General features: G+C 31.4%; 3 protein-coding genes across 3 annotated transcripts; 1 reads left to right on the forward strand and 2 right to left on the reverse strand.

Moving 5' to 3' along the window:
• Positions 1–7,590: 7,590 nt before the first annotated feature.
• On the reverse strand, positions 7,591–10,844 carry LOC109790051 (UDP-glycosyltransferase 76B1). Its single transcript, XM_020349146.3, has 2 exons — positions 10,321–10,844; positions 7,591–8,673 (listed from the first exon to the last, which is right to left on the reverse strand). The coding sequence occupies exons 1-2, from the start codon at positions 10,799–10,801 to the stop codon at positions 7,751–7,753; spliced, it is 1,404 nt and encodes a 467-aa protein (XP_020204735.1). The 5' UTR covers positions 10,802–10,844; the 3' UTR covers positions 7,591–7,750.
• A 1,470-nt stretch (positions 10,845–12,314) lies between these two features.
• On the forward strand, positions 12,315–14,137 carry LOC109790050 (UDP-glycosyltransferase 76F1). Its single transcript, XM_020349145.3, has 2 exons — positions 12,315–12,901; positions 13,109–14,137. Exons 1-2 carry the CDS (start codon positions 12,439–12,441, stop codon positions 14,017–14,019), a joined length of 1,374 nt encoding a protein of 457 aa, XP_020204734.2. The 5' UTR covers positions 12,315–12,438; the 3' UTR covers positions 14,020–14,137.
• Positions 14,138–14,678: 541 nt separating this feature from the next.
• LOC109790046 (replication factor C subunit, putative (DUF620)) lies at positions 14,679–18,133 on the reverse strand. Its single transcript, XM_020349138.3, has 3 exons — positions 17,557–18,133; positions 16,934–17,299; positions 14,679–15,473 (listed from the first exon to the last, which is right to left on the reverse strand). Exons 1-3 carry the CDS (start codon positions 17,854–17,856, stop codon positions 14,832–14,834), a joined length of 1,308 nt encoding a protein of 435 aa, XP_020204727.1. The 5' UTR covers positions 17,857–18,133; the 3' UTR covers positions 14,679–14,831.
• Positions 18,134–20,029: the final 1,896 nt, after the last annotated feature.

The raw sequence follows: 20,029 nt of genomic DNA on the forward strand, positions 1-20,029 counted from the left end.
GGCCCATTCTCAACTCGACCCAGAGGGTGGGGCCCATCTGCTTTTACTTTTTTTTTTTTTTTTTTTTTTTTTTTCCTTAAACAAGCATCTAACCACGACATCTTCGAACTCATTTTGAGTTTGGAGCATTTCTTGATTTTGACTTGGTCAAACTTCCCTATCAAATTTGTAAACTATTTTTTCCATTTCAAATTGTTTTGGGTACATGTGCTATGTCCTCTTCCCTGGCTATTTCCATTATTTTATGGGTCTAACTACCGCTGCTGATGGGGTTCTTTACCGTGCTCCATTTCCACTTGCTTGTTTAAGAAAACAATGATTCCAAGGAGAAGAAGATGAGAAACTTTAAGTGGATCATCATTAATAATTCATATTATTTATCACCATTCTATTGGGGTAAGGGTTAAACAATTAAAATCAGTGTCACAGTGAATTAACCGTTCTTATCAAATTAATTTTATTCTATCTAGATGTAAAGGGTATTTTTGAATTCAATTTATTTGGAAGATGTCAAGATTCAGTAATAACAAATAATTCTTACATTTTTTCCGTGAAAAATACATTTTGTTGTATGTTTAAAATCTTAAGTTATTTTTATTAAATACACGAGTTATATTCAACGATACAAAATTAATTTCTTTTGATTTTAAAATAAACGGAAAGTTTAATACTTTCACGGGTATATAAACTGTAACCCGAACATAACATGTGGTTAGGGCCATGTTATCACAGTATAGATTAATTTTACTACTCTGGTTAATGATAAAAAAGAAATTATACTACAGCTTCAACTAGAATGTTGATTGTCACGTCAAAAAGCAACCAGAATCTTGATAATTACAGAAGAAGTTGAATATTCAAGAATTTAGGTTGTCACTCTAGAGTCTAGACTAGAAAATGACACATGTAGCCTGTTTGCTTCATTCCAAAATTCCAATTGCATTGATTTGCACAGTGTTTACATGGATACGGCTATTTTTGTTAAATTAATTTTCCGTGTAGATATTGCTGTGGAGAAATGTCTTTAATTTTTTTTTAAATTAAGGATAATTTCAAACTGATTATAATTTATTTCTTTTAACAAAGACTTATTTATATGTATGATTAAATAATCGAACTTATGTTGGCAATTGGCATATTTAAAGAGCTTAGGTTTTTTTTTTTCTTCCAACTATGCTAGACACAATTTAGAAATACACTATTTGAATCTTTAAAAGTTTTTCAATGTATGCAGAGTAATTCTTCGTATTATTTTCATTTCTCTCCTTTTTCTCCTGTCGAATTTTTGAATAAAATGAAGTAAAATTACAAAATATCTCTTCCTTCAATTTCCCTGGAGCTAAAGACAATGCGAGTGTTCTCTCAGTGCAACTGCTGAATATTTAATTAAATACATATATGCAATACGTATTTCCTTAGTCAGTATACCCCTACTAGATTTCTGAAAGGCATATATTAAATAATAAAATTTGAATTTGAATTTTGTATTCTTCTCTGTTGGCCCTTTAGGAGTTGAAGAAGCTCTCGATTCGGCTTTCTTCAGGGTGAAGAGCTCCCCCTCCAAAGAAAGAAAACAAATTTATTGATCAATTTTTTTTCAACACGTGGAGGGTCTCAATGCTGTTGTTATGACATGTTTCATTAACCAAAAGAAAAAGAAAATAGTTGTTGTGACATCATGGGTTTCCTTTTATTTTTTATTTCTTCTCTTTTTGTATATCCATTGGATGGATAGGGCTGAGACCTACTTATTTTGTGGCCCATGTCTAGCCTTAAATCACGTTTTTATGGGTCCATTCATGATCCATTGTATTTTTATACCCCTTTTGCTATTTCTATACCAAGTACAAAGTAACGACCACTCTCACAATAAAACCGGGGGATAAACTAGGACACCAATTAAATATCTTGTCATCAATAATTAACGATGCACATTAGTTATCACGAAAATATGTAAGTAATAAACAATGTAACATTTTACCAACAAGTCGTTACACTAGTAGTATTGGTGTTCATCCTTTTAAACAAAATCTCAATCTCAAGTTTCAATCTTATATATATAGAAAAAAAAAACCGTAATTGAAAGAAGAAATTACACATTGATTATCAAAATAAAAATACAATGTAACATTTTTTTTTTAGAATTGTAAAATTGGGTCACCCTTAACTTTAGAGCTAGGTATACAAACCTGCCTCTTGCCCATCACTAAAAAATATGGGGAAAACTTTTATTTTGATGCTTAACTTGATCTTTTTAAAATAAAATAAAAATCACAATTTTTAAAAAATGATTATATGTACGTATAACTAACTAATAAAATAGGTAGAATTCTTTCCTAAGCCCTTACAAATTACAATATATCATCTCCCATCCTAATCTGCACCCCTTCTCTAAATAAAAAAAAATGTTTTTAAATTGAAAATTAGAAAAACTTCAATCAAAATTTTATAAATTGATTGTAAACTTGAAAAGAAATAGATCATATATGTCAATATATGTTTGCCGTGATCCACCTAGTTTTGAAATCATATATAGGCATCTAATCATGAGAAATGATGATAAAATTTGATTTTCCTTGAGTGAAAAATAAAGTATATAATAATTTTAAACAAATTAAAAAATTATTATCCACAAACAAATTATTAGCATCAAATTCAAATACTCAATCAACTCAATCAATACATCTCAATGGACAAATCAAAACAACGCTTGCCATTTCTAAATTAAACATAATTATCCTGTTTGACTTTTGACAAATGTGCCAAATGTTATAAGTAGTAAAATGGATAAAAAAAATATAAATATCAAACGCATGAAAACTTGTGTAACAACTAATTAATCTAATTTAATATTAATTAGAAAAAAATATTTAAAGAATGTAATAAAAATAAAAAAGTATATTTTTAGAGATTTAAAATAATAAAAGATTGAAAAATAATTGAAAATTTTAAAATAAAATATATTAGTGACTGATTTTATTAATTTTTTTCACACACATCTTCCCTAATTATTATTTAATCTTAGTAATTATCAAGTTAATTTAACAATTAATGAAAATATTCAACCATAATTTCTTAGTTGAGAAATTCTAAGTTTTTTTTAAAGAAAATTCAATTCTTTGGTGAAGTTTGTTAAATAATTCGCATTAAGATCGAAAGTTTAAAACATTCAAAATAAGACTTATTTTATTTACGGTAATGAACATTATTAGTGTTATTCTCTGGATAATAGTTTTAAAAGAAATTTTCAACCTCAATTAATTATATGGGATTATGTAGAGAGTTACCAAGCCAATACATGCATTAAGAGAAGAAGAAAACAATTAACTAAATAAAAACACCACTTGAATAAAAATAGGAAGAATTACATGGAGTAGGATACATAGCTACATTAATCTCTAACAACATCTCTCTTTATTCTCTCAAACCTATCTAATATATATATATATATATATATATATATAATATGTCTTTTTTCAATAAAATCTATTTTTATAAGATTTTAAATATATTTTTTTTCTAATTAAGCTTGTGATGTCCACTTGCTTAGAGCATTAAGATGGCTCGCTTGAGTGAGTCCTTCATGATGTTATAAGGTATCTTTTGAGTTGATTCGATCCTAACACCTAGATGACTTGCTTAGAATGAATATGAAGTCATTTAGAATGAGTATGAAGTCACTTAGAGTACATTTCCTTTTCTCTTGGAGCGAATGCTCTTAATTTTGTCTTTTTTGTCATCAATTCCTTCCTCCCTAAATATCAAAATTAGCAAAAAAAAAATAAACAAATTATCAAAACATCTAAAACTAAAATAACTGCATTAATTAAGGAGATAAAATTAAAATACTAAATTTTGACAAAAATAAAACTCTAAAATATAAATATATATTAAATAATTATCTAAATTAAATTAAAATATTAACATATTTAACAATTATAGAGTAAATCAAGTATGTAACAATTTAGAAAGTATATATACAATACTAAAAGTAAAAAGTGCATCAAATCAAATATTTAAAATACACAATCAACAATTTTCTTCAATAATTGTATTTGATTCCATCCTTGATGCAGTTGGCCCTCCATGTTTGTTTCACTTCATCCACAAGTCATCATAATTCCTAAGTAAGGTGGTTTAGACTTTAAACAGAAAATAAAACTCAATAGAATATTTTTCTATACATTAAAGAATTTAATATTTACATTCCACCTCATATCCTAGCTACCAGTTTCTAATACATATAAACAAATTTAAAATATTTTTTATTTAGAATTTTTAAATTCAAATATAATATTTCAATACATTTTATTTTATTTTGTTCCAAATACAAAAATTTAACTCAAATAAAAAAAACAAAATACTAATTGGACTAACTGACTTGATGCATAACGGATCAACACATATTAATCCAGTTGAAATTCGTGTTAAACTGAGTTAGCCCAAATTAAACTAGAATATTTGGTGCTTGCAGTCTTGAACACGTCTTTAGTTTTTATCCCAATTTAATGATTGATCTGCGCAATTTGTGAAAACGAAGCTACTTTTAATTATTTGATGTCATAATTTGTTGCTTACTATTGGAACCAATCATCCACGACACATCCATAATATATGCCTCTTTTTTGGTTAGTGCCATCTATTGTGCATCACCTTATCACTCACCGGTGTGCATTTAGTTAATCATTTGCAGCTAATAATGTATTACAAATACAAAAACTAAACATATTAATCTGCCTTTTTTCTTCTTCTTCTTCTTCTGAATTTGATAGTATTTATCCTTTTCAACTTGAATTTTGATTAAAGAAGTATAATGTCTTATGTGTCATGACTAAAGGTATTGTTTGATAAAAAATAAAATAAATTCTCACCTTGTTAAGCAGTCAAAAACAATGGTAATTGTAATTTATGAACATTTTTTCTTTTAATTCACTCAAACGCTTTTTATTATAAAATTGTGTCGACCGAACGAATGACAAAACAAACGATATTTTATAAGTAGTGACTTTGTTGATGCAAGTGACTGAAAAATACACTTTATAATTTCTAATATAATTTCTCGACATGTTTTTTCACTTTTGTTTCCCATCAGTGATGGTATGGAAGACCCTTTAAAAGTAACTTGAAGCAAATAAATCTTTCTGGACATATTATTAATTTTTATTTTGTTTAAGCATTAAGACATTTCTTTTTTATATTGGTCATTCATTGGTTGTGAATGCATGATCAACTTTAGAGTTGTCATTTCCAAACTTTTTTCTGTGTGTGTCAAGAGTCATTTCCAAACCGAAGGAGAGCATCTTGCATTTTATTCAGCAGATTGCGGAGACAACATGAGGTCCATCATGTAACAACTAATCCTATAAATATGCTAGAAAGAATTTCTCGGAAAATCCTCAAGTACAATGCACTTAAATCATTCTTAGCATGATTGAATATATTTATTAATTAGATTTTTTTTATTAAACATCAATTCGATCAGATCTTAGAAAAAAAATATCAACTTTTTTTATAGTTCTTGGAAAAGAAAGCCACCAAATAGTCTTTTGAAAACTTTATCCATTAGATATGATACTCTCTCAAAACTCCTTACTTTTAAATAGAATTGTTTGTGTCTCAGTTGAGATCACAACTATAATTTTCACTTTTGTTTGGATAAGCGTTCTAGTCAATTTGATTGGCACCAATTTAAATGCTTTCCTTTATAACTTTCACGTATTTCATTATTCGACGTCAAAAAAAAAAGTACAACACCTCTATATTTTTTAATGTTTACTCCAACTAAAAAGAGTATAAAAAAACTAAAAAGAAAAGTTACAAGTTACTCCAACTTATGAGGTAAAGTATCATAAAGTTTAAAATAAAGAAAATTGCGATAGAGAATCATTTAAAAATTGATTAAATAAAAGATGCAATAGGAGTATGTAGATATCCTATTTATAGAGCTTATTAGAACTAAAAATTCTCTCTTAACAAACTAATAATCACTGACTAATATTTCTAACAAACTGAGTACTCATAAAAATAATTTTCTAATTCCTTTTTCTTTTTGTAGGAAATCGTGTCATTTTTTTCTAATCTACAAAAATCACAAAACAAGCTTTCAAAAGTTATGCTATTGAAGGAGGCATCGATTTTGTAATCTATTACATTAAAGGTATATATCATTGTTGCTGAGGTTTCACAGTTTATTACAAAACTATTTTTTGAGTTGTTTGGTTTATACAAGTACCTTGAGGGTACGTATGATTTGTTTGTTTGTTTGTTTTGTTGTGCGAATCCACTACCAATTAATGCATTACCCACATGGACCAAACAACATGAAAATTAGTTTTGTAATAATAGACTTTGAGACTACACCAACATTGACATAACTCTGGTGTAATAAATTCTACAACCGACACATCCTTTAGTTACAATGGTTTCTAATCACAATTTTGGCAAGCAAATATTTATGACAGATCCTTTAGAATTTATGGTTCACAAGAGATTTGGAACAAAATGAGCAAGCATACAATAGGGATTTGAAAATCGGATAAATATTTACGAGTCATAATATATAGAAAGATTGGAATAGAATACACTTTTTTTTTTTTTTTAGTTTATTTGTGATTTTTGTTGAGACATAAATGACGTTGGTTGTTGTTCAAAAAATGTTATTTTATGGGTCAAAATTCTGGATATCATGTTAGCTATACAATAGGTATTAGTTTACAAGAGTACTTGTTCGAATTACGGAGAAAGGAACACACTAAATTAATGAAGAGAACACAACTCAATATAAAATATTATTATGTATCCAATTTGATAGATTTTTTTTTCAACATGGTTGGTCTGAGTATAAAACACTGCTTCAGTCTCTATATTGTCAAGAATATCCGGCCCAAGTATGTATGGGCCTAACGAATAATCATTCACGAGTTTATATTTTGTTTTATTTTTGGTCGTTAATCAGTCACGAATTTAAGTGGCTTAGGAGGATTTTAGACCTAACCTATTTACTTTTAAGAGAATTGATCCTAACTAAAGTTATATATGAGTAGATGACCTTGTTTTGAAATAAAGGTGTTAATGGAATGAGGGTGATTAATTATGGTTAGATTTTCTAAATTGATTTTCAATTGAAATAAATATATAATAATTTAAAAGAATCTAATTTTATGTTTAGTCCTTGCACTTTAATCTATGAGCATGAGATGTGGAGGTAAATATATAAGAGAAAATGTACGAGCAATAATAGAAGGGTATTTAGTTATTTAGATGCATGGATTACTCATGATGGTTGTAAACCACTTTAGTTTAAGTTTTGCTGCTTGAAAATTTTAAAACGGTAGCTGAAACTAGTATTGGAATGATGATGGTAATTCGAGATTTTGAAACAAGCTTATAAATACGAACATTTCAGTTAAATATAAAAAATGGCTAAGTTTGACCAGAAAATATTAAAGAAATGCATGTTATAATTTTAACATTAATATAAATATATCATGACATATGATTAATCCTTGATAAGCTAACAACCAAAACATCCATCATTAGACGTTATAAATATAATATCATTAGAGGTCAAATTAGTGATAAGAATTGAAATAACATGCACAAGGAATTAATTTTAATTTTGATGGATAAAAAAAAGATGCATATAATATCATCAGCCAAAGAAAATTATTTTGTAGCATGTTCCATATGTTTTTAAATAAACAATGAAAGATCCTATCAATGCACTTCAAACAGTTTAGCATGAACTTAATCAAGAGGCTTGAAAAGTAGATGACTCTAATGACAGAATGTAAGTAACCAAGGCTTCCAAAGAAGAGCAAGAGGAACCACCTGTTTTCAAGCAAAGCTTTACCTCTTCCTTCAATTTCAAGGCCCTATCTCTAATCTCCTTCCCTTCAGCATTCACATCCATCAACCTTCTAATGGCCCTTTCTATTTCCCCTCTCTCCACACCATTTTCTAGTTGCAACCCAATCCTCCAAACATGACTCACATACCTTGCATTCACTTTTTGGTCCGTGAAACATGGCATGCATATCATAGGAACCCCTTCACAAATACTCTCCAAGGTTGAATTCCAACCATTATGAGTCCAAAATGCACCAACTGCTGAGTGGGCCAAGACTTCTAGTTGGGGGGCCCATTTCACTATGAGGCCCCGGCCTTCCAAATTCTCCATGAGCCCACTTGGTAGGGGTTCGAGCCATTTTGAGCCCATGATCAGGCCCGGTCGAACCACCCACAAAAAAGGGTGGTTGCTGTTGGCTAAACCCCAAGCTATCTCTAAGAAATCTGTCTCAGTTATTGCAGCAACACTCCCAAAACTCACGTAGAGCACAGAGTTGGGTGAGTGTTTGTCTAACCAAGAGATGCAACTTTGGTCTTGTGATATTAAGCTGCTACAAGAAGAAGAAGAAGAAGTAGGAAAGTACTTGTGAAAGGGACCTATTGGGAACATTGGCATGGAAAAGGAAAACTCTTGGCTCAGTTTTGTTAGTGCAGATGATTCCAACTCCTGAAAGGAGTTCCAAATCACTCCCAAGGAATTCTTGGTCTCGTTGACAAATCTGTGTAATAATTCATAGTATTTCTCTGGCTCCTCTGTCTTCACCGTAGGTAAGTCTTTCACTCTCAGTGGTGGTACCTCTGTCACTGCCTCCTCCAATTTGCAATCTTATAGGATATTTCAAAAAATGAAAGTAAAAAATTACATGAGTTGTTATACTATATTTTATAATAATATTTCATACTTTTTCGTAATGTCATATCATTTTTTTTTAATTATGCGATACGATCAACTTTTTTCTCTAATATTAAGATTTACTATTAGTCTAGTGGAGGTGATTTAATAGGATGGATTAGAATATCTAAGGAGAACCGTCAAGAATTAGAAGTGGATCCTATATTATTTTTTTTATATTTTTTCTATTTATTCTTATGAATTTTGAAAAATATATAAAATTACATAAAATAAAAAATGTTAATTCTAAATATATTATAAAGTGAGGGTTAAATAATAATTCTAAATATCAAATTTACTTTATTTCTCACTTAGTTTTATCCAACTAAATAACTATAAATTCTATTATATTTCTCAATTTTTTTTAATCTAATTCTTATCAAATTAATTATCACTTATTCTATTCTATTTTTCCTCTCTTCAAATAAAGTCTTAAATTTTTCAATAGATTATACAATATATCTAAATTTTTGTACTTTATTATTTATTTTAATTTTAATTTAATGTATCTAAATGGCAATTATTAAATATATAATAATTTTTAATCAAGTAAAAACTTACTTCAAATTCAGCCAGTAATCTTAACTAAAAAAAAAGAAACCTTGATCTTATCGCTCTCTTTCAACTCAAAGTCTTAAGTTTTTTTTTTTTTTTTTTTTTTTTTTTTTTTTTTTACAACTTTTTATCTAAACAGGAATTTTTTTTTTCTTCTTATACATAAACAGGAATCAAATTAACCACTAACGTCGGCTCGACAGGTTAGAGCAATATCCACTTTAATTTCGACCTTTTTCATTATTTTGATAAATAAAAAATCAGAATTAATTTTTAATCCTTAACTAAAAATATAAATAACGAATCAGTTGGATTAATTTTTGGTATATGAGTTTTTTTTTTCTAACTAGTACTTTGTTTTTACAATACTACTCTTTTTAAATTTATATATGAGAAAAAAATACTTAAAATTTTAAAATTAAAATATAAATAAATTTTATTTAATATTTTTAATAAAAAAATAATTTTATAATAATAAATGAGAATACTATCTATCATAAATGTGGTTAAATATATTTTAAATAATATAATATATATTTTATGTAAAATTATAAAAATGAAATGTATTTATTAAATTTTTTAATGTATGTAAAATTAGTTAAGAATGATTAATTTTTTTCCTCTTATAAACATGGTTGATTTCATTATACATCTTTCACAGTAGAAATGTCATTCTACTATCTAGTTTCCTTGGGCTGTGTTGACTTTTGTCTTTGTGATCTTGTGCTCACGAATCCACTTCCCAATAAGAGGTCAGTGATGAATACAAAATTATACTGCTCTTTATCTTTTTATTTTATTTAGCATTTAAGGTTTTCATGGGAGAATATACTCCCTCTGTTAAATAATTAGTGTTTGGTTAATAAAATAAAAAATAACTTACTTTTTGTTTTTACGAGAACACAACAATAATTTAAAAATAATAATATTAGGAGTACATATAAAAAAGTAATTAATGTTATGTTAAAAATGAAATTTCAGGACAAAAAAGAAAAAAAAATGTAGCAGTATCAGTACTGACAAACCTTGTATGGGAATGTAACCTTTTAGTCTGAGAAAGGGAAACGCGGCGAAAGCAACGAAGGAAGAAACTCCACCCGTTCTCAGCACAATCCTGGGGAGGCGAAGCTTGTCGGCGACGCCTTGTGTGAAGTAACACAAAGCATCGGAGATCAAGCAGGCCACAGGTTGAGGTTCCTCCGACAGTAACTTTGTGACGCACTCCTGGAATGGCGTGACGCATTGAGCGTTGAGAGCGAGGAGGAAATTCAAGAGATGGGAAGCAGAGGATTGGGAGAGGCAGAGGGAGGAAGGTTCTTGGATGCAAGAGAAGTTGAAGTGAGGGTAGTTAGAAGGGTCTGGGGAGTTGAAGGTTGTGTGAAGGATGGTGATGGAGAAAGCGTTGGAGTAGAGGATCTGAGCGAGGTGGAGCATGGGGTTTATGTGACCTTGGAGTGGCAAAGGGATAAGCAACAACCTCCGCCCCTTTCTTTCCACTCCCTCCATTTCCTCTCTCCTTCTGTCACTTCTCTGCTTTTTCTCTTTTCACCGGGAAATATAAATATACTATTTATTTATAAATAATTCATTTTAAAATACATTTCTCATAAAAAAATAATTTTAACATGTTTTTTTAATAAAAAATAGTTAGATTAAATTAACTTTTTAAATCAATTTTAAAAGTAAAAGTTGATCATACTAGAATGAAAACAAATTTGTTAAACATCAATTATTATTATTATTTATTTATATTCTTAAAAATATTTTTAAAATATTGATGTTATGTTATATTATTTCTAATAAATAAAATTAATTATTTTTTAAAATATTTTTAAATTAATTTTTATATTAATGAGTCTCTTACTCTATTAACTACTAGACAAATTAAGAAAAATAACTTTAATAAATAATATTTAATGTAACAAAATAATTAATACAAAATATTGGCATCGGTTCTTATAAAAAAAAATAATTAAACAACACTCTTGATTTGAATTTCATAAAAAGAACCCAAAAACCTATTTTATTATGCACAAGTTAATCGTTTATTTTGTATGATAATAAATTTTTAACAAATAAATACTTTAAATATACAAATTATATTATATTTAAAATTTATTATTAATAAATATTTTGAATAAATAAATTCTATTTTAGGTTTATGATTAGTTTATACTATTTTTCAAAGTTATTTTTAAATATTAAAAATTAATTTAAAAATCGAGATAGAAAAATAGATTGAAACAAATAAGACTTTTTTTCTTCTTAAAAACATTATCAATAAAATATAGTTCCTATAAGAACTCTCGATCAATATAATTATAGTATATTCATAAAGAAGACTAATAGCATTAAATTAGTTTTTTTACGATAATATCATTAGATTACTTGACAATTGATTTTTATTGTAAAATTAGCCTTAAAATTATTAAGATTTCTCATCTCACTCTTTCTATCGATTACTTTTCACTTAAGATAAATGTTAGCAATATTATCTTTAATAATTTAAAAATTATTAAAAATCACAAATTTAGTGATTTCACGCCAAATCTCACTCCTATTTTTATGGCAGAATTTAATAAATTTTGTCATTTTTAATCAATTTCAGCCCAAAAAAAATATTAGAGAAAAAATTATTAGTATTTTTCTTTACCTAATTAATTAACACGTGTTAGGATTTATTTAAATAAATCTCCTCATAAAAAATTATAAAAAGATAAATAAAATAAAGTTTTTAATAGTTAAAATTTAATGTAAAAACTAATTTATAAAATTTTCTTCATGTTAATTTCTCTTAAAAATAATTTTCCACTTATATATAAGTTAAAATTTAACCTATTTAAAAAAGTTATTCCATCTTCTTCATTTCATAAATTGAAAATAATCTACGCGCATGTTTTAAAAAAGATTTTAAAGAAAGTAATATAAAATAATTATTACACATTAACTTCCGTATTAATTAAATTTAGGTTACATAGAAGTTGGTTCTATGTTTTTTTTATTTTTCATATAAGTATTTCTGAAAAGTTAATTGATAGGGTTGAGTAGAAGTGAACCTCCTCATTTTGGTTTTGCGGGATAATAGAACAAAACACACAGAAGCTCATTTGGTTTTTGCGGTCCAAACTTGAAAGCTTGAAAGCATGGAGGAAAATCAAAGGTTGTTTCTTATGGCGTCACCGTTACAAGGGCACATAACGCCGTTACTCCACCTGGCAGACATCCTGTTCTCGAAGGGGTTCTCCATCACCATCGTCCACACCCTCTTCAACTCCCCCGACCCTGCTTCCTACCCTCACTTCGATTTCCGCTCCATCTCCGATGGGTTATCCCAAACGGAAGCCTCCACGCTCGACGCCGTGCACCTCACCGACCTCATCAATGTCCGATGCAGAAACCCTCTCAGGGACTTATTGGCTGCGGCGCTGTCTCAGTGTAGGCAACGTGTTCCTTGCTTCATCGCCGACGCTGCCCTTCATTTCACTCAAACCGTGTGTGATGAGTTGAAGCTCCCGCGCCTTGTTCTCAGAACTGGTGCTGCTTCCTCTTTTCTTGTTTTTGCCTCCTTTCCTCTCCTTAGACAAAAGGGTTACCTCCCCGTACAAGGTTCCTTCTTCGCACCCTTCTCATATCACAGTTCCCATCTTCCAATTAAACCTTTATTTTATTCATTTATCTACATGTTATAATAAAAATATCTCATTTTTGCTTTTATCATTTATTTTCTTTTTCGACTGCAAATTGAACTAACGTGCCTTCTTGAGATGAAAATGCTCTAAAAAATATTCGTGTTTGCTTCTGTTGAAAATTCAGAATCTCGATTGGAGGAGCCTGTGGTGGATCTTCCACCGCTTAAAGTGAAAGACCTTCCTAAGTTTCCGTCACAGGACCCCGAGGCATTCTATAAGCTAGTTTGTCGTTTTGTTGAGGAATGCAAGGCATCTTCGGGGGTTATTTGGAACACCTTTGAAGAGTTGGAATCATCTGCATTGACAAAACTGCGCCAAGATTTGTCCGTACCAATGTACCCTATAGGTCCTTTTCACAAACATTGTCTTACAGGTTCAACTTCTTCTACTAGCTTGTTGACCCCAGACAAAAGCTGCATGTCTTGGTTAGACACACAAGAACGTCGAAGTGTTGTTTATGTGAGTTTTGGGAGTATTGCAGCTATAAGTGAGGCCGAGTTCTTGGAGATAGCTTGCGGGTTAGCCAACAGCAAGCAACCATTCTTGTGGGTGGTTCGACCTGGGCTAATTCATGGCTCAGAATGGCTTGAACCATTGCCAAGTGGATTCCTAGAGAATTTGGGAGGAAGAGGCTACATTGTCAAATGGGCTCCTCAAGAACAAGTGCTGAGCCATCCTGCAGTGGGAGCATTTTGGACTCATAATGGTTGGAACTCAACGTTGGAGAGCATATGTGAAGGGGTTCCAATGATTTGTACGCCTTGTTTTGCTGACCAAAAGGTCAATGCCAAATATGCAAGCGATGTTTGGAAGGTTGGGGTGCATTTACAGAATAAGCTAGAGAGAGGAGAGGTAGAGAAGACCATAAAAAAACTAATGGTTGGGGATGAAGTGAACGAGATTAGAGAGAATGCCTTCAATTTGAAGGAAAAGGCAAGTGTTTGCTTGAAACAAGGTGGTTCGTCTTACAATTTCCTTGATAGCTTGGTTAGTGACATATTTTCGCTGGAGTCTTCTACTTCTAAAGCTCATTGATTTCTCTACAACAGTCAATTACATGTAATGCAGAAGGTAACTTAGTATATGTACAACAATCACTGAACAGAACAATCAAATACTGATATAGCACATAATATCCACAACCTTTTACTCTTGCCTTGTCTACAATTTAAATATTTTTTGCTTATCCATGAGTGAATCTTCAGTTTTCTCAGTTCAAATGTATTTTCTACCAGTTTTTTGCATATATTCCATTTGATTTATGTTCTAAGTTGTAACATTAAAGATTAAGTTTATACTCTATAATCGTATTCTCTATAAATTGATGTATGTTCAGGAGAAGCCACTTGTCTTTTTCTGCAAGGCTGTAAAATACGTATATATTGCCATTCAGTCTTTTGTTTTTTTTGTTGATTGATGTTCACAAACTGTTGTTGATAGTCTTAGAATCCCAAGTAACAAGGTATATCTCTCTAACTCTATCTGAGGTTAAAGAGAAATTAGTAATTACAACTCCAATAAATTGAAGTGAAATCGTATGTCTATTAAGCAATGATAGTTGCAAACAGAAATTAGATTCATGGTTGGAATACTATCTTTAAGTTATTCACATTGCAGATAAATTACCCTTTCGTTTTTCACTGTCTTTTTTCCTAACCTTTAAGACTCCACAGAATGGCAAAAACAAAAGGATATAAGTAGAAGAAGTTTCTATTGACTATTGAAAACTGTTTCCATCCTATACTTGGTACTTTGTAGCGAGAAAAGTGAGGAGATAACATTGTAGCTCAACTACTAACTCGACCATGTACCACTATTTACAGAAAAGATGAAAGAAACACAAAGATTTACAAATCTTCATCGCTTTCACTGGTACACGAGTCATCCAAGTTGACAGCCGCTACTTTGGAAGCACTAATCCTAAAAGAAGCCGAACGAATCTTGTAGGGTAACTTGGCATTATTGCTTGCAACCACCCCACCACCACACTCTGACTCTTCCTCTTCCTCTCTCTTCAAATCACTAGGAGGTAAAAAGCAATCCAGGGACAACCCTTTGATGTTAAAATCCACTTCCTCAACTTGCCAAACCTCTTCCATTCTTGTCTTGGAATGTGTCTCGGGGCCCCCACCAAACCTTAACAAGGACACCCTAGTCTTCCCAGCGTGTGCTATTTGGATGCCATCAACGGCCCTGTAGTCTTGTATGAGGGACTCCATGTTGGTTTCCCAGTATATGTTCTCGTTTTCATGATGAGACTTGAGTTTGAGTAAGTGTGAGTCTTCTAGTTGCACTAATAGCCCTGTTCTTTGGCTGAAGTAGCCCCACACCGAGTGGCGAACTATCTCTACGTTGCTGTTGCTCCTCGCTCGCAGCGTGGATGGCTCAGCTTCGAGTTTCAATATGAAACAATCTTCGTTGTTCACTGTCTTCTCTCCGATGCATATGGAGTTGCCGAACAAATTAGCCGTCGACCTTGGATCAAGACCCTGTTAAAAAAAAAGTGTTAGATCATTCGTCTAAAGTTCATAGTCAAAATGTGAATTGTTATTGAAGAGATTTTGAATGATGCAATTAGTAATGTGCAGGCATTTTACAGTAGTTGTAGTAGTTCTGTCTTAGCAGTGTACATTATACTCTTGTAATTTCATACTTCGTCAACTTACTTCTTTCTGTAAGAGGGTTTATATTTTAGATTTTAGTGACACAAGAATAAATAAAGGAAATAAGTTGAAAAATGTAAATTATAAAAAGACAACGTATAATTTACTCTTGTTATTTGTCAGATACAAAGAAGATAATGAGAGGGTACGTCTTTTAACTAATTCAAAGTTGTTCTTTTTTATTATGAGGAGAGAAATATTAGCAACCTATCCTTTATCATACAAGAGAGGGTTAGAAAAAGTATTTTATTAGCACTTCTATCACGTTAATAATTTATTATTTAGTGATTGTTTTTACGTAAACCCTATATTAAATATTTTATACTTTCTTTATATTACCAGGCTCAACTTGAAGATTCAGTTAGTAATAAAAAATAAACAAAAGTTATAATGTTACTATTTACCAATTTTTATATTGGCGGCGTTACATGACGGTCAAATTCTACCTCTTACCAAATGGGGAAGTAGATAACAACTCCAACTGCCTCAAAACTGAAGAGGTTCCAGGCAAAAGAATAAAACAACTTCGAATGGATGAGAACAGGTTGTCACACACGGAGGAAAGCTAAGATATTGTTGACTTGTCTTAATCGCAACTACTAACTAGGAAAAATTCCCTGTTTGACTTTTAAGGAGGAATGTAATTCCCCGTTCCCATCTTATACTGTTTGACTTTTCATATTAAAATTTAGACCTTCTGGTTCCAGGTGATGCTAAAGGGAAGCAAATTTCAATGGGAAAGCAACAAAAAAATATATTTTTTTAATTCCTTTAGAAAATGGGAAGCACTTTGTTACATGGCCTTTTTTTCTTTCCTTGTTGGCATGTTTTGGTTTGGAAGGCTGTCAACAACCAACCCCACTTTTCTTCTCATGCTGAGGGAAGCAAGACTATTTGAGTTTTGAAGAGTTTAAAAATGAAGTGGGAAAGCTACACCTGAGAAAGAAAGTAAAGAGAAAAAAATAAAGTAGGATAGCACTTAAGCATGGTTTAGACTTGAAGGATCCTTTAACCCATTCATATTGATCAGAGGAAACCACTAGGCACAGGAAGCCTAGAGAGGCAATTATCTAGTTACCATGAAAATCAGTGAAGAATATGTCCTCTAGTAGCTAGAATGATTCAACTTTTTACCCCACCCATATACTAATCATAATTAAGCATGCTTTATTGCGCTGCCCCCATACAAACAAACAATCGCATGCCATCAATTTTATCATCACGATCATAATTAAGCATGCTCCTTTATGTCCCAATGGTTTGAAGAACTTTTTGTTAATTATTACCTGTAAGAAACGTCTAAGAGGTCTTGGTGGTCCACGAGAAGCATGAGAATGATGCCAAGGGGTTTGCCTCCATGCCACTTTACCATCACTACCAGCACTGATCTTGTAGCCAGAAACCACAAGCTCCAAGCACCACAACTCTGGCCTCTTCTGCCACACCACGAAACCCCCCACCTCTCCCTTCATCTGCAAGTTCTTCACCTTCACCACCTTCTTACTATTCACACTCCCTTCTCCTGCACAAAACTCAGAAGTCCCCATCTTGACCTGCCCCATTGCATACATGCTGTCCACACAATTCAAAGCACGTTCCCCTCCCACAGCCGCCACATACTGCTTCACTATATATTTAGCCATCGAAACCTCCTAAACAACCATACACAACACATCAAACAATCAATAAAGTCACCAAATTAGTGACCAACCTTCAATAATTTCATTTAAATTGTTTCATCAGTATTGAAACTGGAGTCACACCAGGAAGACAAAAAACTAATTTTTGGCATTCTGGTGTGATCCCGGTTAAAATAATGACTAATTTAAGCAAAGGGATCTATAATTTTTTTGTTATTGTATTGAATCATTGTGTACTGGAAGAAAAAGTGAAGGAAAAGATGACTGACAATGTGTTGGTCTTTAATGCTGCGAGTGATGGGTTGGTTGTCAGAGGCGATAGGTGAAGGGATTAATGGCGCTCCAACAACACCTAACAGAAGCTGAATCTCAGTGTTTTTGCCTCCAAAAACTGCTGTCATGGATGCTGACGATGATCTCGATTCAGAGTGTGGCTTCATCCAGTTCTTCATGTTGTGCCAAGCTTTGGTGGTTCCACTCTTGTGGGTGAGAATCTCCTCCGGGATAGGGACCTCAAGCACGGTTTCGAGCCCATCCTCCCGATCAAGATTGGGACAAAGCTTCTTCATAGCAAAGAATCAATCAAGCTTGTGCGTGCGCGTGTGTTTACTTCTTATTCCGGACCCAAGAGTGAGATAGATACTTTGGAGATAAAAGGATAGATAGATATTAAAGGTGTAGGTAGTTAAGGATATGAGAAAGTAACGAGAGGGGCAAGGAAAGCAAGTCTTGAATGGAAAGAATGAAGAATGAATGAATGCAAGTTGTAGTGTGAGGAGTATGAAACTTTGGAAAAGATTGCCAACCAAACTATGGAGGGTCCCCCCTTAATTTGTAACGTGGTCCGCTATGTCTATGTCGTGTTTGCACGCCTCTATTATTCACACTAACTTAAATAGGAGACTCATTAAGCTTATTCTTAACTTTTAATTAAAAATTGTGTTTGATGTTGACATGTACATATGGTTTCATTAAATTCATTTTAACATATTTTTTCAAAAGGGATCATTTTAAGTTAGGTTGTCCATTTTGAACTGCCAAAGTTACTGTTTTAAGTTACATTTTAGATATACCGTCGATGTCGACCCTGTGCTAGAGGAAAAAATGGAACCACTCTAATCGATCCATTCGTTGTTAGACTTTCACATCAGTGTTTTTACTTATCGGGATTCTTCATGTTAATTTTCAGTTCAGTTTTTGCCTCCAGAAAGAGCGAGTCAAATCTGTTATCATTTTATTGAGTAACGAAAAAAGATCAAATATCTGATATATTCCCCGGTAGAATAGGATGGTGATCCATTCCACTTTCAAGCTTTGTAACATCATGGTAACGGGGACTCCATAAAGTTAGACCTCCTATTCCAAATAATTAATTATTCTGAGTATTAAATCATAGGAGAATTTGAGATGTACTAGAACCATACAAAATGAATAAATTATACTTTTTTCCCCCTAGTATTGCTAACTACTATTGCTAATTATTGCGCGTATGCATGAAAAAGTTTAATAGTAACAAGGTGGTATGAGGTCTTTTTCACATAACTATATACAAATTGACAATATTAATTTCCCGTATTGAGTGAGAGTAAAATATACACCAAATTGGTTAATCACTAATAAAGATACTTTCTTTCTAGACTAATAATTATTTTTGAAACAAAGAGACTAGATTGCTACACTTATGAATGGTATACATATTTCATAAACACCCCCCCTAAAGCAAATATTATTATTATTATAATATAAAGTAGATAAGAAAATGGTTATCCACGTACACTACTAGCTAGAAGGAAATTAAGGAAAATGATAGATGGACACGCACGCACAGCAATGTCCGAGAAGCACATAAGATTGGTAAATGGCATAAACATTCAAATTGTGATCAGAAGGATGAGATTCTGGTTAGGAAGAAGTGAATCTATGGGTGTGTCGAAAGGGTAGGGTGCAGAGGCATGTGAGGTGTGGCCTGAAAGTATTTGCTGCCAAGTAACACATACATGGGGTTAGGGTGACGAGGATAGGATAGGATGTATTAACCGACAAATTAAGTTGTTGTCGTTTCCAATCATGCCATGCACGTTCTGTTGCTAATCTTTATTGTCTGTTGGGGCTAACATCGATGACGTAACAATCTTCTCCTCACAACTGCTATAAATTTATTTCTTAAACAAATTAAATGTATTCTACTCTTTGCTTACATTATTTTCTTAAGGTTATCATGTTCCCCGTGAAAATCTCCCTAGATTGCACAACAGCCCAGCACACGACCAAATATTATTATATTCCCTATATATTCTTTTAATTTGTTACAATTTTGTTTTCCCTTAAATTCTCACTATTATTTAATTAAACTCAAACAAAAGTGGAAAATTATGACATTAATTATTTATAACCACAGTTGCAATTGATTTTAATTACTCAATAATATGTAAATGTGTCGAGTGTCACCCAATTGGTCTAATTCAGTTGCAACATTATGGGGAAGATCGGATTTTTTTATGCATAAACATTCTTAGAGAGGGATGATGAGTTTTAAGTATGAATAAGTCGTGAATTGAGTATTAGTTTTGTAAATGACTCAAAAAATCAAAGTTTGTGAAGATATACCTCCATATCTCACTAAAGAGTCAAATGACCTAATTATGGTGGTTATTAAAAAGAAATGAGTTGAGCCATTGCAGTTTAGAATTAACTTGTGAAAAAAAGTAATTGAGACAAATTTGGATGACTTACTTAAACAAA

The sequence above is a fragment of the Cajanus cajan genome, chromosome 3 (genome assembly GCF_000230855.2).
Source record: "Cajanus cajan strain Asha chromosome 3, NIPB_CcT2T_4, whole genome shotgun sequence".
Lineage (NCBI taxonomy): Eukaryota > Viridiplantae > Streptophyta > Magnoliopsida > Fabales > Fabaceae > Cajanus > Cajanus cajan.

Coding starts and splice junctions, on each gene's coding strand:
- LOC109790051 (XM_020349146.3), bottom strand. CDS start 10,801: ATGGAGGGAGTGGAAAGAAAGGGGCGGAGGTTGTTGCTTATCCCTTTG. Junction 8,674..10,320: donor AGGTTACATTCCCATACAAG/GTTTGTCAGTAC, acceptor ATATCCTATAAG/ATTGCAAATTGGAGGAGGCA.
- LOC109790050 (XM_020349145.3), top strand. CDS start 12,439: ATGGAGGAAAATCAAAGGTTGTTTCTTATGGCGTCACCGTTACAAGGG. Junction 12,902..13,108: donor GGGTTACCTCCCCGTACAAG/GTTCCTTCTTCG, acceptor TTGAAAATTCAG/AATCTCGATTGGAGGAGCCT.
- LOC109790046 (XM_020349138.3), bottom strand. CDS start 17,856: ATGAAGAAGCTTTGTCCCAATCTTGATCGGGAGGATGGGCTCGAAACC. Junction 17,300..17,556: donor GCATTAAAGACCAACACATT/GTCAGTCATCTT, acceptor ATGGTTGTTTAG/GAGGTTTCGATGGCTAAATA. Junction 15,474..16,933: donor CTCTTAGACGTTTCTTACAG/GTAATAATTAAC, acceptor TTTTTTTAACAG/GGTCTTGATCCAAGGTCGAC.